The 16,995-nt window shown below is 49.6% G+C and overlaps 1 protein-coding gene across 2 annotated transcripts in view; it reads left to right on the top strand.

The window, feature by feature from the left end:
* SNX27 (sorting nexin 27) overlaps window positions 1-10,248 on the top strand; it is a 45,305-nt gene extending 35,057 nt beyond the window's left edge. For both annotated transcript variants that reach the window (XM_081891567.1, XM_081891566.1), the window contains exons 5-13: window positions 580-684; window positions 2,606-2,684; window positions 3,359-3,522; window positions 5,437-5,526; window positions 6,381-6,530; window positions 6,673-6,801; window positions 7,035-7,094; window positions 8,642-8,704; window positions 10,019-10,248. In XM_081891567.1, coding sequence (XP_081747693.1) covers window positions 580-684; window positions 2,606-2,684; window positions 3,359-3,522; window positions 5,437-5,526; window positions 6,381-6,530; window positions 6,673-6,801; window positions 7,035-7,094; window positions 8,642-8,704; window positions 10,019-10,066 — 888 coding nt within the window. In that variant the 3' untranslated portion in view covers window positions 10,067-10,248. The remainder of the gene's footprint in view (window positions 1-579; window positions 685-2,605; window positions 2,685-3,358; window positions 3,523-5,436; window positions 5,527-6,380; window positions 6,531-6,672; window positions 6,802-7,034; window positions 7,095-8,641; window positions 8,705-10,018) is intronic.
* Window positions 10,249-16,995: the final 6,747 nt, after the last annotated feature.

Here is a 16,995-nt window from a genome sequence, read left to right as displayed (position 1 = left end):
CCTCCCCACCCCTAAACAGCCTTGGACCAGGATACCTGAAGGAGCATCTCCACCTCCATCGTTCTGCCCGGACACTGAGGTCCAGCTCCGAGGGTCTTCTGGCAGTTCCCTCGCTACGAGAAGCCAAGTTACAGGGAACCAGGCAGAGGGCCTTCTCAGTGGTGGCACCCGCCCTGTGGAACGCCCTCCCACCAGATGTCAAACAGAAAATTAACTACCAAACTTTTAGAAGATATCTGAAGGCAGCCCTGTTTAGGGAAGCTTTTAATGTTTAATAGGTTATTGTATTTTAGTGTTTTGTTGGAAGCCGCCCACAGTGGCTGGGGAAACCCAGCCAGGTGGGCGGGGTATAAATAATAAATTTATTATTATTATTATTATTATTATTATTATTATTATTATTATTATTATTATTGGGTCGCCTCTCTTTCCCCCTCTCTTTGCGACATCGCTCCTCATAGCTGAGGATCCTTTCCTTCTGCCATTGAGAAACCAGATTTCAAAACCTGGAGCATGAGAGGCATACCGTAAACAAAAATAAATAAATCCTGGCTTTATCTTCCCGCCCTTGCACCCTAGAACTACAACGGCGTGTCGGACGTGGAGCTCAGAGTGGCGCTTCCAGACATCACGACAGTGACCGTCCGGGTCAAAAAGAACAGCACCACGGACCAGGTGTATCAGGTGAGGAGGGCAGGGGGGCATCTAGGGATGCGTTTCCTCCCTGGCAACAGAGAAAGAAAGACAGAAACAGGCTCGGATTTCTTTACTCTGGGCGCTGTTTTTAAGGAAGAGTCTGTAGACTTTTAGAAATGTGAGAAGCTGCCTTCTACTGAGCCAGACTCTTGTTCCATCCAGCTCAGCATTGTCTGCACAGACAGGCAGCAGCTGTCTGGGGTTTCAGACAGAGGGTATCTCCAGGCTTAACTTCCCATTCTGCACGTGACGCACTGAGTCGTTTGTGTGGGAAAACTCCACCCTGAGAGACACGAAAAGGGAAGTGTGGGGCACCCTTCGTGGCTGTCTGCACTGGGGTGTGCCATTATGAGTGGCTCTTTGCCTGTCTCCAGTAGCAGAATGAGGCCTTGGCAGGCTCTCCGCGCCAAGCACTGGAAGCTAGAAGGCCAGGCCATTGTCGCCAGCCTTTCCCACCCCTGCTCAGTTCAAGGCCCCAGCCCTTTCCTCCTCCTCTCACACCTCCCCCACCGCCTTAATATTGGGAATTGAAACTGGCTGAATTGCAAAGAGCTGACCTAACCATCTCCAAAGCCTGAATCACTTTGCAAGAAGAAGCTGCACTGAGCCTTTCTCAACCTGTGGGTCCCCAGATGTTGTTGGACTACAACTCCCATCACCCCTAGCTAGCAAGGCCAGAGCTCAGGGATGATGGGAGTTCTAGTCCTACAACATCTGGGGACCCACAGGTTGAGAACCGCTGCTCTAAAATAACAAGCAGATGTGGGGTTTGGGTCAGGCTTCATGCCTCCGGCCTCAGAGTCTGGCATGAGAATTAGCAGCTCACCCCCTTTTCATCACCATCATCATCATTATTATTATTGTAACATAATAGCCTTTACTAACAGCCTCAAGGTACAGTGGAACCTATTATGATTATTACTTACTAATTTATTACTCGCCATTCACTCTAAGGCAGGGTTACTCAACCTTGGGTCTCCAGCTGTTTTGGGACTACAACTCCCATCATCCCTAGCTAGCAGGACCAGTGGCCAGGGATGATGGGAATTGTAGTCCCAAAACAGCTGGAGACCCAAAGTTGGGAAACACTGCCCTAAGGTGCCAGGATGGGCCACAGGATTAAAAACAAATGAAAACATCTTAGGTAACAGAGTGAGCCCCTGTCTGCATTCAGCCCTGTCAGTTGGTCACTCCACAGCGTGACAGAACGTAGAGAATTGAAACGTATAATGTAATCTAGCAGTGTGTTTATATATAGATAAATACTGAGTTGAGAGGGGTTTTTTATTCATGTTTTTATTGTAACATAATGACCTTTACTAACAACCCAAAGGTGCAACAGCAAGATATTTCATCACACTGTGTCCAAACCATAAGAAATAAAGTCCCACCAGCTGATATAAAAGTCCTCTGTCCTTCTGGAGGTATGCAATTGATGTTATTTCCCCCTGCTATAGCCAAAGTCCATACGTTCGTATATGACACAAAGACAGAGGTAGATTCTCTGAAAGGTTTTCCACCGCTGGGCTGTTGAAATCCCAGCTGCAGCTAACGTCTGTGGAGTGACCAGCTTTCACATTATCAGCCCGCGTACTCAGTGGCGACAGTGCTGGGAAGGCCTGAACAGGCGATTTGAGCTATTTGAGCTGTTTATTGATATAATTTGAGATATTTATTGATGTGCTTGAGACCAGAATAACGAAACCCAAGGGCACGAAAGATGGAAGAATGTTCTGCAAGCGACAACCCTGCCAGCCGTTCTGTGTGTGTATTAGCATCCCTTGAAGGGATAGTCGTGTGCCCAGAGGCAGCCCTGCTGTGCCTTGCACTGTCCCAGGGATTAAACACCGCGCCCCCCCCAGTTTGTCTGATGCTTATTCTTTCTCTTCTCCCTCTTCTTGCCCTCCAGGCTGTTGCTGCCAAAGTTGGGATGGACAGCACAACCGCCAACTACTTTGCCTTGTTTGAAGTGATCAATCACTCTTTTGGTGAGGCCTGAAGCCGGGTGGGAGGTTCAGAGTGTGTGGGGTGTGTGTCTTTCTTCTGCATGTTCAGAGATTTCCTTGAGCCCCTTCCCTAGGAGGGAAAAAGCTCAAGCAGCAGACAAAATCCAGAAAAAAAACGAGAAACTGCTAAGTGGGGGGAAATGCATGATACCTTTATAAGATTCTACACGTTGTGGAGGAAGCAGCATATTTTTACGCACCCAACCATAAGACGCACCTAGTTTTTTGAGGAGGAAAACAAGAAAAAAAATATTCTGAATCCCAGAACCAAGAACAGCAAGAGGGAGTGCTGCGCAGCGTTCCCTCTTGCTGTTCTGGCTTCTGGGATAGCTGCACAGCCTGCATTCGCTCCATAAGATGCACACACATTTCCCCTTACGTTTTAGGAGGGGGAAAGTGCGTCTTACAGAGCGAAAAATATGGTAAATGAGCTTTTCTCTCTCCTCACAACCCAGAATATTGTAATTCAGGGCCACCCACTGGAATTAGGCAGTGAAATAGTTTAAAAGAATCTGGTTTGAGTTTAGGCATCTTTGTCTATGGATCCGTGGGGGGAGTGGGGAGTTAAATGGGCACCCTCTGAATATGTGGTACCAATTCTTCACTTCCTCCTCCCCCTGCCCCACATTTCTGCATTCCCCTCCCCCACCACACAGTGCGGAAGCTGGCACCCAACGAGTTCCCCCACAAGCTCTACGTGCAGAACTACACCTCGGCCGTGCCGGGGACCTGCCTGACGATCCGGAAGTGGCTCTTCACCACGGAGGAGGAGGTCCTTCTGAACGACAACGACCTGGCGGTCACCTATTTCTTCCACCAGGTGGGTGCCCTCGGGCGGTCTCTGCGCTCGCACGGTCTTTGTGCATGCGTGTCTGTCCGTCTCTCGTGGGCTCTTCTTTTTAAAGATGCTCCCGGATTGCAGAGGGTCTCACACACACACACAGTGTGCTACAATCATGTAGCAATCTTTCCAGGGAGCGGGAGAAGGAGGTAAAAGGCAGCTGGGATAGCACGAATATTAGTGCTTAAAATTATACAGTGGTGCCTCGCAAGACGAAATTAATTCGTTCCGCAAGTTTTTTCGTCTTGCGAGTTTTTCGTCTTGCGAAGCACGGTTTCCCATAGGAATGCATTGAAAATCAGTCAATGCGTTCCTATGGAAACCGCCTTCAGACCAGGTCAGACAAGGGCTTTTCTTCCCACCCCCAGCATTTTAAAATCGCCCCGGGACAGCGGAGGACTTCTCCGCTGTTCCGGGGCGATTTTAAAGCCCCCGGGAAGGCAAGCGGGGGGGAGCAAAGACTTTCGCCCCCCGCTAGCCTTCAGAGAGAGGTTTTCCTCCCTCTTTCAGAATACAGTCATACCTCGGGTTCCAGACGCTTCAGGTTGCGTTTTTTTGGGTTACAGACACGCTGAAACCTGGAAGTACCAGAATGGGTTACTTCTGGGTTTCGGCAGTCGCACATGTGCAGAAGCGCCGAATCACAACCCGTGCATGCGCAGACGCAGCACTGCGGGTTGTGAACGTGCCTCCCGCACAGATCACATTCGCAACCTGAGCGTCCACTGTACTACAGGTGACTCGCATCTTACACAGGGGTTTATGTCCCTGCCTACTGCACATATGAGCAAAATTGTGCAAGCCAGGAATCCCTGGAACGGGGCCCACTCACTTCAAGGGTGCAGGGCCGCTTGCTTGCCTTTGGGAAGGAGGTGGCAGGGCCAGAAGTCCAGCACCTTGCTCACCTGGCTTTGGGAAGGCGGCGTGGGGACTCTGGGGTGCTGCCATTGCATATTTGTGCAGGTGTTTTTTTTTTGGGGGGGCAGATAAATAAATGCAGAGTGGGTTTCCTCCACTCTCCATTTATTTATTTATTCCGCCCCACCCCCGCAAAGCTGCAATTGCAAAAGTAAAATGTAGGTAAGTTGCAAGTTACCTGTACTTTGCTTTCTTTACAGGCAGTCAGCAGACCATTAAAACATTCTGTAACGATCAGCAGTTACTTTGATAAAACTAATAACAGCGCAGATTAATAAAGCTGAAAGGCACAGAATCAAAATGCTAGACTGTATGTCAGGCGGCCATAGGAGGCCTATTAAAAATACCTTTTAATAATAATAATAATAATAATAATAATAATAATAATTTTTTATTTATACCCCACCCATCTGGCTGGGCCTCCCCAGCCACTCTGGGCAGCTTCCAACACAATATTAAAATACAGTAATGCATCAAACATTAACAGCTTCCCTAAACAGGGCTGCCTTAAGATGTCGTCTAGAAGTCTGGTAGTTGTTGTACTCTCTGACATCTGGTGGGAGAGCGTTCCACAGGGCGGGTGCCACCACCGAGAAGGCCCTCTGCCTGGTTCCCTGTAACTTGGCTTCTTGCAGAGAGGGAACCGCCAGAAGGCCCTCAGAGCTGGACCTCAGTGTCCGGGCAGAACAATGGGGGTGGAGATGCTCCTTCAGATATACTGGACTGAGGCCGTTTAGGGCTTTAAGCATAAGGACTAGAAACTTGGAAGTCCTAATGACAGGATGTCAGGAGCTGGCACGGCGTTTGAAGCAAAACACGGAGATCGACAGTGGAGTGGAATGGAGGGTGACCAAAGCTGGTCTAGGCATATCCAGGTGATCTTGTGGTAGCCGAGCCAAGGAGAAACAAAAAATACTGGCGTTGGCCCTAGTCGAAGAAACAGGCCGGTCTCTGAATGCTTCTTATGTCACCCAGGCTGTTGATGACGTGAAGAAGGGGTACATAAAAGCCGAGGAGAAGTCCTACCAGCTGCAGAAGCTCTGTGAGCAACGGAAGATGGTCATGGTAAGGGAAGTCCTCTACCCCCCCATTCGGAGAAAGGCATTCTGGGATGTGGGCTTTGCTGTTCCTGCCTGCTGGGCTGTAGCGCCTGGAAGGAGCAAAATGCCTTTCCTATATCGTATGCGGAATTTTGTATCCTTTCCCTCTCTCTTGATTGTTATTTCATGTTTAGAATTGATCACATTGACTGCATCGAGTTAATAAAGTTTTAATCTTGGCGATGCATGGGATTGGATCGGAAATCAAAAGAGCGGCATCATCTGCAAATAAAACTGATTTTATGTTGTGCATTTCATAGCCCTTAATGTCTGAAAACCTCCCTCGCTGCTGTTGCCGGAGGTTCCCTAGTAATGAATAGCCAAGAGCAGCAGTGAGAGAGGGCAGCCTCGTTTTTGTGCCTTTTCCAATTTTAACGTTGGCGTTTTCAAAGACGTTTAGTCTAATGCTGGTTATGCTTTCCTAATACAGTCGAACTTTTTATTGATTTTAATCTATTAAAAGAGAAGGGTAAGTAGGAAGCCGATAAAGGCAAAGGGGAGAGAACTGAACACAAAAAATTACTTTTAGCTAGGAGAGTTAAAATTGAGTGAAATGAATTGCAAGCCGATACGCCGTTAATTATTTTACTGTTCCAACATTGGATGGACAGGGTTGGGAAGCATTTTATCGAGGCTTTTAAATCCTCTTAAATGAGCAAATAAATGGGCAAGCTTCGCTTTATAATTAACCCTAAAAAGCGTGATGTGGGAGCAGCGCTGACTGTGCTTGATTGGCTGGCCTTTCAGCCAATCAGATTAGAAAGCAGGGAGGGTGCATCCTGTATTCCTCCTCACTTCCTGCGACTTCCTCCCCTGCAGTACCTGAACATGCTGCGGACCTGCGAGGGTTACAACGAGATCATCTTCCCGCACTGCTCCTGCGACTCGCGGCGGAAGGGTCATGTGATCACAGCCATCAGCATCAAGCACTTTAAACTCCATGCCTGCACCGAGGAGGGTCAGCTAGAGGTCAGCCGCCAGGGGTCCCTGGCTGGGGCGGTTGGGGTGGGTCTCCGCAGTGGGGCGAGAGCGGCTGAAAGGCCCCCACACCCAAGGAGGTTCCCTCTCGTTCCCTCTCATTGACACCTCCGCTTCCTCTCCGCTCTCCCAGAACCAGGTAATAGCCTTCGAATGGGACGAGATGCAGCGATGGGACACCGACGAGGAGGGCATGGCGTTCTGCTTCGAATACGCGCGGGGGGAAAAGAAGCCACGCTGGGTGAAGATCTTCACCCCTTACGTGAGTGGGCCGACGGGGAAGACAGCGAGGCATCGGGGAGGCGGCAGGGGCACGGAATATCTAGCGATGCTTTTGGAGCTGCCACCAGGGGCACCAGCCTCTGAGCTTTTTTGGGGGGGAAGAGGCGTCTGGTCGATTCAGCTGCGGCTGGGATGGCGGAGCTGAATGAGAGGTGCAAACCCTCAGTCCTGAGATATGGTTGTGTTTTCTCTTTCTCTCCCGCTCCATTGCAGTTTAACTACATGCACGAATGTTTTGAGCGAGTGTTCTGCGAGCTCAAGTGGCGGAAAGAGGTGAGGAGTCCCGTTTGGTGTCATTTATGGTGATGCAAAGCCTGTTTTTGCCTTCCACAAGGAGATATCTTCCCTACGGTTCTCAGTGTGCAGGACTGGCAAAACTTGTCTGCCAGGTTGGGATAGGGTTTTGCAAAGTGGTCCTGCAGCAGTCACTAAGAGATGCTCCTTTCAGGAGAGGGCAGAGACCCTGTTCATGTCTATCGCTGTCTTGTGCTTGGCTGGTTCCTGCTTGCAGGCTTCCTATTAGAGCAGCGGTTCTCCACCTGTGGGTCCCCAGATATTGTTGGACTACAACTCCCATCATCCCTGAGCTCTGGCCTTGCTAGCTAGGGGTGATGGGAGTTGTAGTTCAACAACATCTGGGGACCCACAGGTTGAGAAAGGCTGTATTAGAGCATCTGGTTGGCCACTGTGCGAACAGGATGTTGGACTACATGGTCCCTCTTTGGCCTGATCCGGTAGGGCTTGTCGTATGAGTAACAGTGTGGAGGGCTCTCGCCTTCATCATCATCATCATCAAAATAAATTTTTATTTATATCCTGCCCTTCCCAGTTCAAAACCCGGGCTCAGGGCGGCTAACAACAAATTTAAAACACTTAATTGTAAAAGCAGCATAAAATACAGCATAAAAACATGAAGAACAATAAAAATCAAAAATCAATTTAGAGGAAATAAGCATTGGATAATCCCCAGGGCTAGCTGGCTGAATTGGTCCTACTTGGGCCAGTGAGGCAGCCAGGGGAGAATTAGCTGTGGGGTCTCAGAGCGGATGATCTTCATAAAAGGGGAGGGGGAGGGAAGAGAAGGGAAATAAAAGATCAGGCTGAATTCAAATTAAAAGCTAGGTGGAATAGCTCTGTCTTACAGGCCCAACGGAAGGAGGTTAAATCCTGCAGGGCCCTGGTCTCATGGGACAGAGCATTCCACCAGGTTGGAGCCATCACTGAGAAGGCCCTGGCCCTGGGGGAGGATAGTCTGGCCTCCTTAGGGCCCGGGACCTCTAAGCTATGGTTCTTCATGGACCTTAAGGTCCTTTGCGGGGCAGACCAGGAGAGGCAGTCCCGTAATTATCAGGGCCCTAAGCCCCACCTGTGGACTTGCTGGAAGAATCTGTTTACCCACCGTGAGACAGAAGCTGTTGAATTAGAAGAGCCCGATGGCCTCATCTAGCTTCAGGGCTCTTATGTGGCACGTGCAAGCCAAGAACTGGAAGAGCTGCCATTTTTATTATTGCTGGGAGCCAGTGGAACGCTGCCTCCAAATTCCTGGTTGCCTCTTTAGTCTTCCCACCCCGCCTAGTGCACCTCCAGATGTTTGGGACTCCCACAATCCCCTGCTAGCATAGCCATGCGACGTTGGGGCTGGCAGGAACAGTGCAGGTGGTCAGAGCCCATTTGGAGGTGCGCCTGGTTTGGGGAAGACAAGCGATCTGTCAAGGTGGACCTCAAGAGGTTTGATTGGAAGGGTGGAGGAAGAGGCGGAGCTGACACCTCTGCTCCGCTCGCTTCCATACTTCCTCTTAAAACAATTCTGTCCTTTCAAGGTGGAGGAAGAGGCGACAGACAAGGATAACAAGAACTGCAGTAAAGACAACATGTGCAGCAAGGTAAGGGGATGAGGACCCTCCCAACCCCCCAGTTTTCTAGCGCAAGTGCAGGATAAGAGCTCTGCTTCTTTTCCGTCTTGTGCGGAACGTGTTTGAGGTTGGGAAGAGCTAACCCCACTCTCTGGTCTACTTCAAAGAGGCGCCCCGTTTCAAACTGGGCCGAGACGTCTTCCAAGACTTGATCTGGCTCAAAACAGCAGTTTCTAAGTGTTGCTAATAATATTAATAGGGACACGGGTGGCGCTGTGGTCTAAACCACAGAGCCTAGGGCTTGCTGATCAGAAGGTCAGCAGTTCGAATCCCCGCGACGGGGTGAGCTCCCGTTGCTCGGTCCCTGCTCCTGCCAACCTAGCAGTTTGAAAGCACGTCAAAGTGCAAGTAGATCAGTAGGTCTGGCGGGAAGGTAAACGGCGTTTCTGTGTTCTGCTCTGGTTCACCAGAAGCGGCTTAGTCCTGCTGGCCACATGATCCGGAAGCTGTATGCCGGCGCCCTCGGCCAATAAAGCGAGATGAGCGCCGCAACCCCAGAGTCGGTCACGACTGGACCTAACGGTCAGGGGTCCCTTTACCTTTAATATTATTAATAAAGTTAAGCCTGCAGCTTACTGCGGGAGTTTGTTCCATTCTGGGGATTGCGCCTAAGGCCAAAATTGCAAACAGCCAAAGCAGGTTGGGTTCATTGGTGGGTGGGGTTGCCAAAGTCATTTCCCCCAGAACCCTGCTCTCTTTCCGCCCCCCTTTATTTATATATTTCCCGCCATACATGTCAAGCTGAATGCGCACGAGTTGAACGTGCATACATTGTGGGCTTAGCTTAATAATAATTTGCAGCTGAAGTGGTAATTGGCGTGGCCCAGTGGTCAAGGATTTGGGAATCCCAACATCATCTGTGCACCATGGGTGGCCTTCCCCCGATCCCTGCTTTGAAAGGGCTCTTCTGAGCATGCCCAGTATCACTTTTCCTGCTTGGAATCTTGGGATTTGTAGTCTCTTTGCCTGGGGAAACTGACTTTCCATCACTCCAGGGCAAGGCGGTGTGTGCCTGAGCCCAAGCTGAGGAGCTGGGTCTGCCGGCCGGCCGGCCAACCTCCTTTTTTTAACTTTCGCGTCCTGCTGTTCCCCTGCCGCTGAAGGTGCCCATGAAAGCCCCTTCCGAGGATTTTGTCAGCGTTCACCAGGAATGCTTTCGCAACCCTGGCAGCTTTTAAGGCAGATTTTGTGGGGAGGGTCTGTGTCCGTAGATCACTTTTTCCATTGCTTCTCTTGGTATCTCCCTAACCCTAACCCTTCTCTCTCTTTTGGTCTCCTTTCCAGAACATCTTCCAGATGATGCGGACACAGCACAGAGACATTACGACTTAGCCTCGCGGCCGCCATGGACAAAAACAGACAACCACACACAGACACACACACACAGACAGACAGACCGAGAAGCAAAACGTATTATCCCTTTCCCCACCCCCCCTTCCTGAAAATTAACACTTTTAAAAACGAAAAAGAGAGAGGGGAAAATGGTTTATTGTATTAAAGCCCTTAAAACTAAATATTAATAATACCATTTGTGAATTTCATGTTAAATCAACTGGGGGGGCGGGGGGGGGCAGGCAGGGATCCAGCCAAGCTGTTGGAAGCAGGAAGGGTGGGAAGAGAGGGAGGTGGGAGCGGGGAATCCGGTTTCTTACCACCGAAAATTATGGGGGGGGGGTCTTCTCCCCCCCACAGTTTGCCCCCCTTCCTGTTGTCCAAAGATGGATTCTGCTGAGGGTTTTTTTCTGTTCTTTCCTTTTCCTTTTTTTTTTTTTAAACAAACTGGATATAGAAATGTACATCCATTTGCACTGTTTGGACATATATATGTATGTATGTAAAAAAAATTATATATACAAACTATCACACACGTATATACATATATATATAATTTCATCTCGGCGGCCATTTAACTTTCAGAATGCTTACATTTCTACACGGAGTTTTCCTTCCTCCGGAATTTGTCAACGTGGTGCTTCTTTTTCCTCTCGTAAAAAATAAATAAATCTGGAACCAGGAAGAGAGGGGGCGGGAATGGAAAACAGCATTAAAGGAGCTGCCTTTGCTCTCATTCACAGGAATTAACTGGAGCCGAAACAAATTTCAAATGCCATCATCGTCCAATCCCACATTCTGAAACCATGAAAGAAGTTTGAATTTCAATGCTTGAAGCCCCTTTTAAATGTGTGTGTGTGTGAGAGAGAGAATTTCTTCCCCCTGTTTTTGCGGCTGCATTTTGGGATGTCGGCAGGAGAAGTGGGGGGGAAGTCTCTGAACAAAACATTTCAGGAAAAACACTTTTGGTTCCAACTGGATTGAAACATCCAAGTTGTGTTTGTAATTCTGGAATTTCAGCTTGAAGATTTTGTTGGGGTTTTTTGTGGGGGGCGGTGTTTAAATTTAATAATTGCATCTGGGCGCCTTGGCTATTCTGGGCTTATAAAACCTACTCCCACTGTCACCGCCCACCGTTGTGGCATTTGAGATTTTGTCAGTGTCACCGTCATGCATTTAAAATTGAGCAAAGAGGGGCTGGATGAGAAGAGGAGGTGAAAGAAAATTCCACCCTCCCTCCTTACAAGATTAGAACCCACCATCATGGAAACATGGTTGTTGCTTGAACTGCTATCCAGCACAGCAATGATCGGCAGCTGGAGAGTTCTGCCCTATTCCCCTCCCAGAACTACAAATTCCGGGGTGTTTTAACAGTCGGTCCCTCTTCCCAAGGCACTCCGGAAATCGCTGCTTCCCAGGATTCTTTGGGAGGGGGAACCGTGACTGTTTAACGCATAGCTGTCAACGTTTCCCTTTTTCAAAGGGAAATTCCCTTATTCCCTTATAGGATTCTTCGCAAGAAGAGGGAAAAGTTGACAGCTTTGGTTTAAAGTGGTATCATAGCGCTTTGGATGTGTGGTGCAAATGTAGCCAAGGCGAGGAGAAGCCATGTCTTCCCCGTCCTCTTTCTTTCAAAGCATTTATGGCTCGAGATTTCTTGCCAGTAGGCGTACCAAGAGTGGTGGGGCTGAGTCAAGGTGCAGGCCAGTTTCCGGCCTTTAAAACAACACGGGAGATGATGGCCAAGCAAGCCGGAGTGGTGGCCTGTTCTCGGCTAGGCTTCCAGAGAGCCAGTGTGGTGTAGTGGTTAAGAGCGGTAGTCTCGCAATCTGGGGAACCGGGTTTGCGTCTCCGCTCCTCCACCTGCAGCTGCTGGGTGGCCTTGGGCCAGTCACACTTCTTTGAAGTCTCTCAGCCCCACTCACCTCACAGAGTGTTTGTTGTGGGGGAGGAAAGGAAAGGAGAATGTTAGCCGCTTTGAGACTCCTTAAAGGGAGTGAAAGGCGGGGTATCAAATCCAAACTCCTCTTCTTCTTCAGAGCAGGGAAAGCAGGGTGGCGTGTGTGCGTTCGTGTGCCCAGTGTGTGGAGAAGGCTGGTCCCATGGTCACAGCTTTGAGGCACGTACTGTAGGCAGAGGAGCTACCTGTATTTTTTGCTCCATAAGACACAACTGACCATAAGATGCACCTAGTTTTTAGAGGCGGAAAGGAGGAAAGCCCCGTTTTTTGAGGATCAGCTCATAGTTGTGCAGCTTCTTTTGCAAAGGGGAAAAGCCCCGTTTTTTTAAGGATCAGCTCACAGTTGTGCAACTTCTTTAGGAAAGGAAAGAGAGCCGTTTTTACAGTTTCCAGACAGATAATCTAATCAGCCAATTACATGTCGCTGTGGAAACAAATAGCCTCCATCTGCAGAACATTCAACAATGGAGGCCTGGGCAAGGGGCCGTGGCCGGAAAGGGAGCCAGCGATTTACCACACATCCGCTCCATAAGACGCACAGACATTTCCCCTTACTTTTTAGGAGGAAAATAGTGCTTCTTATGGAGCGAAAAATACGGTAAATCATTTGCCCACGTGTTAGAAGTAGGGGCTGCAGTTGGGCTTAATGGAAAAGTAGGGTGTGAGATCATGCCCAAGCAGGTGTGACTTCACTGCCACTGGACATACACTTGGATGCTTTTCTGAGGCTTTCCCACAAGTTCAAGAGTCAACACCTGTCTTGAGAGTGTAAGAAAAGCCCTTCGGAGCAGGGCTAAAGGCCCATCGAGCCCTGAGTCTCGCTCTCCCACTGTGGCCAGCCAGGAGCAGCAGGGCAAGAAATCCTTAGTTGTAGTTTCCAAGTCACCTTCAAAGGTAGCCCCACATAGAGCGCATTGCAGTAGTCCAAGCAGGAGATAACTAGAGCATGCACCACTCTGGCGCGACAGTCCGTGGGCAGAGAGGGTCTCATCCTGCATACCAGATGGAGCTGGGAGACAGCTGCCCTGGACACAGAGTTGACCTGCGCCTCCATGGACATCTGTGAGTCCAGAGAGTAGGAAGCTAGAGTGTATATGCCAGGGAAGGATCTTTGCTCAAAGAGTGAGCATGTCAAAGGTCCCAGGTTCCATCCTCGACATCTCCAGATACGACTGGAAGAGATCCCTGCCTGAAACCCTGCAGAGCTGGTTGTTGTGGACAGTCCTGAGCTACATTGTCCAGTGGCCTGTCTTGCTCTAAAGCAGCATCTTACATCCTTGTTTAAACCTGCCTTACTCAGAACCATGAGGACTGGAATGGTGTTCTCTTTCAAGGGCAAAGGCCGCAGCTCATATGGAAGAGCAGCCAGAAGGTCCCTGGTCTCCTTCCTGGTAGAGCTGAGAACGTCCCTTACCTGAAACTTGGAGGATCTCTGCAAGTCACTGTGGGCTTTGCTGAGCTGGAGGGACCCCAATGGTTTGCCTTCCTTGGTTGCTAAGGCAGCAGCCTCAAGTGGTGACCTGGAGGAAACTGGGCAGGGAGGTGAAATTGTACCCTTATTGGACTTTACCAATTGGTAGGGTGAGCGTTGCTCCCGGACGGGAGGAAGGAAGTCAAATGACACCGAGGGTTGGTTCAGAGAAAGAGTTTATTCTGCTCTCCGGATAGCAGAAGGCACTTGCGTGGTCAGCTCACAGCAAGTCCAAAGAAATGAGAAATTTCATGCAGTATATATATCCTCTAGGCACCCTCTCCCCCCTTCCCCAGGAATCCAGCCACGTCAGCTTATACATGCAGGTTGACATCACAGATGTTCCTGCTCCAGTACTTTTAACCATAAAAGGGTTTTCCTCTTCCTGTACTCTTGACCATATAAGGGTATTCCTGTTCTGGCACTCTTATCTTGGGGCAAGAAGGTCACCAACTCTCCTGGCGCTGTTCCCGGACTAGGTCTATGCGTCAGAGTGTGGTCAGGATGTAAGATAAGACCCAGACGTGCCATCCCTGCTCCACTGGAACAGTCAAGGCCATACATTGCCGTCATGGACTGATAAAGGAGAGTGCTTTGTTTATACAGCTGGGTTCCTGTTATGCATTTGCTCAACAGCTCAAGTTAATGCATTTTACAAATGTTCCCTGCAGAAGAAAAAATGTGGATTTTGGGGCCCGTTCCAGACTGACTACACAGTCAGGTTTTTAGATTTGGGAAACCCATTCCTTCAAAATGATCCCCTCTAATGCCTCAAACATCTATGGGGTGTCTCTTCCTTCAGGCCTGAAGCAGGGATTGGCTCCAACTTTTTCAGGGTGCAGACCACAGCTGAAGGGAATCTTCCCATGTAGAATAAGAATTGCCTCCAAACTGTTGGCCCCGTAGGGTTGCCAGCGCTGGCAATGGGAAGATTGTGAGAAAGATCTTTTCTCTCTCTCTCTCTCTCTCTCTCTCTCTCTCTCTCTCTCTCTCTCTCTCTCTCTCTCTCTCTCTCTCTCTCTCTCTCTCTCCAGGTCTTAAGGTAAGGCTTCATCTGTGCTTGAGGCTAGGATTCCCTCCTGGGGCGGGCAGTGTGCCATGTGCCTCTGAGCTAGCGCAGAGCGCTTTCCCTCCTGGCCGAGTGACTCCAGGCAGCCTCTGTTCCCCTCTCTTTGTAGAAGAAGTTCAGACATGGAAGGCACACAGAACTTTCTAGCAAGTCAACTTATTTCCTCAACTTATCGCATGCTTCACCTCTGCTTTTCAGTGGTTCCTCCTCTTCCTCCCAGAGAGTGCTTCCAGGAGCTGGTTCAAGCGTGAGTAGCTGCAGGCACCAGCCGCGGCCAGAGAAGCGTTAGAAAGAAATTGAGTTCATCTTGTTTGCCGGAGCTTCAGGAAGTTCAAACTTCTTTTTTTAGGTTTTCGGGGAGAGGGCACAGGAGTTTTCCAGGGGGATTTTCGGGCTGGGGATTTCTGGTAGCCGGAAACAACCGTGGAGGAGCAGAAAGGGGTATTTATAATGGCTGATAAAATGAATGATTGAATGTGCCTATTCCTGCATTGTCGGGGGCTGTGGAGACTTCTGTTAACAACCCTGACATTAGGTATGGGGAACCTCTGGCCCTCCAAGAGTCTCTGAGCCACAGCTCCCGTGATTGACCATGCAAAAGTTCAGCCAAGGTTCGCCATCCCTCCCTTAACTTCTCAAACGTGTATCTCCCAAGACACAGCTATTACATGGAGGTTTGTTACAGTCCATTATGCATTCAGTTTATCAGTCGCACAACACAGAAGGGGTCTCTGAGCAGATTGCAAAATGTTTAAAACATGATGCGTGACATGAAATCGGGGAGCGAGGAGAGCAGTGCGTCGCAGTAGCTAGAGGTTGTCCTCTTGAGGAATTTGAAACAATCACATGTTCGTTCAAAATCCAATTGAAGCTAGTTTAATTTGACAAAACCGAACTTGATCCGGTGATGCCAGCTTCTCAAAGTCTTGAGAGGCATTGACACCTCTGGCACCCCCCTCCTTGCCACTTAGTGCCTCCTCCCAAGGCCATCCCATCATCCACTTTGGGAACCTGTAACAATTGAAAACATTATTCCACCCGGTGATCACAGGGTTGCCAGGAACATTATTCTTCAGCCCTGTGAGCAACAGGGACGTTTTCAACTTCCTCAGACGTCCTAAAGATGGAGACAGATACATCGCACTGGGGGGACATTGCGCAACCAGGGGACCACCACCCAAAAGGCCCTGCCATGGGTCAGTGTCAACGAGGCATCACTGCTGTTATAGGCAGATATTTCTCCTCTCCATAGAAGTCCCTGCAATGTGCTCTTACATCTTCAACTTGATTTGCAGCAGTTTTGACCTGGTTTTAAAACATTGGCGTTTACCTCTTTGTTGACGTGGCTGCGATTCTGATGTTCATAGAATCATAGAGTTGGAAGAGACCACAAGGGCCATCGAGTCCAACCCCCTGCCAAGCAGGAAACACCATCAGAGCACTCCTGACATATGGTTGTCAAGCCTCTGCTTAAAGACCTCCAAAGAAGGAGACTCCACCACACTCCTTGGCAGCAAATTCCACTTCGAACAGCTCTTACTGTCAGGAAGTTCTTCCTAATGTTTAGGTGGAATCTTCTTCCTTGTAGTTTGGATCCATTGCTCCGTGTCCGCTTCTCTTTGGTAAGAACTCTCTCTGTTGCTCTCTCTGGTAAGAACTTGCAGGAGAAATTGGGGTAGAGCCCCGCCAGGGTACCTAACTTGGCCTCGTCCGGGTGCTGTTGAACTCCCATCATCACCATCCTTGACCATCGACCTTGCTAGCTGCAACTGGGAGCTGGACTCCGGGGACGTCCAGAGGGTGACCATGTTTGCTGCTCCTGCGTTAGGGAGAAAAGTTTTTGGTGTGATGGTCTCAGCCCTGGGAATCGCCCTCTTTTGCCTGCCAGAGCAACTAGGGGGGTCTTAGCAAAGGTCCATTGGCCACCAGGAAGCCCACGCTTGGGGTGTGAAAGCCCAGTGGGCCTGCTCCACCACTTGGCATTAGGGGGTAGACTGCCTCTGACACTGGAGGTTCTGTAACTTATGACCAGTTGTTACCAACACGCCTCCCCATTTAAAGCCATCTAAATTAGTGGCGCGCTCCGCACTTTGTGGCCGCAGATTCATTGTGTGAAGCACCTTGCAGGGTGTTGGTGTGCGAGAGGAAGGGTCCAGCAAGTTGTGTAGCCTTGCGCACATTCTGAAATCCAGAACCTTGCCACCTGCCGGCAGCTGGTCCCCACCCAGCCCAGAAACACGGCAGTAGGAGAACCATGAGGAATCCTGGGAGCGACTCGCAAGTAAAATGGAAAGGAGGCAGTGTGCTGAGAGGTGAGAGTTTATGCTCTGAGCACAGATTCGTTCCTGGGCAAAGCTTCAACCCTCGAGGCCCTTGACAGCAAGAACCCAGAACTCATCAAAACCCAAGTGGCAAAGCTTGGACTGGAC

This window comes from Podarcis melisellensis (genome assembly GCF_964234715.1).
Source record: "Podarcis melisellensis genome assembly, chromosome: 16".
In the NCBI taxonomy this organism is placed as follows: Eukaryota; Metazoa; Chordata; class Lepidosauria; order Squamata; family Lacertidae; genus Podarcis; species Podarcis melisellensis.
Note: the sequence above shows the minus strand (reverse complement) of the source record. Positions and strands in the feature narration are given on the sequence as shown.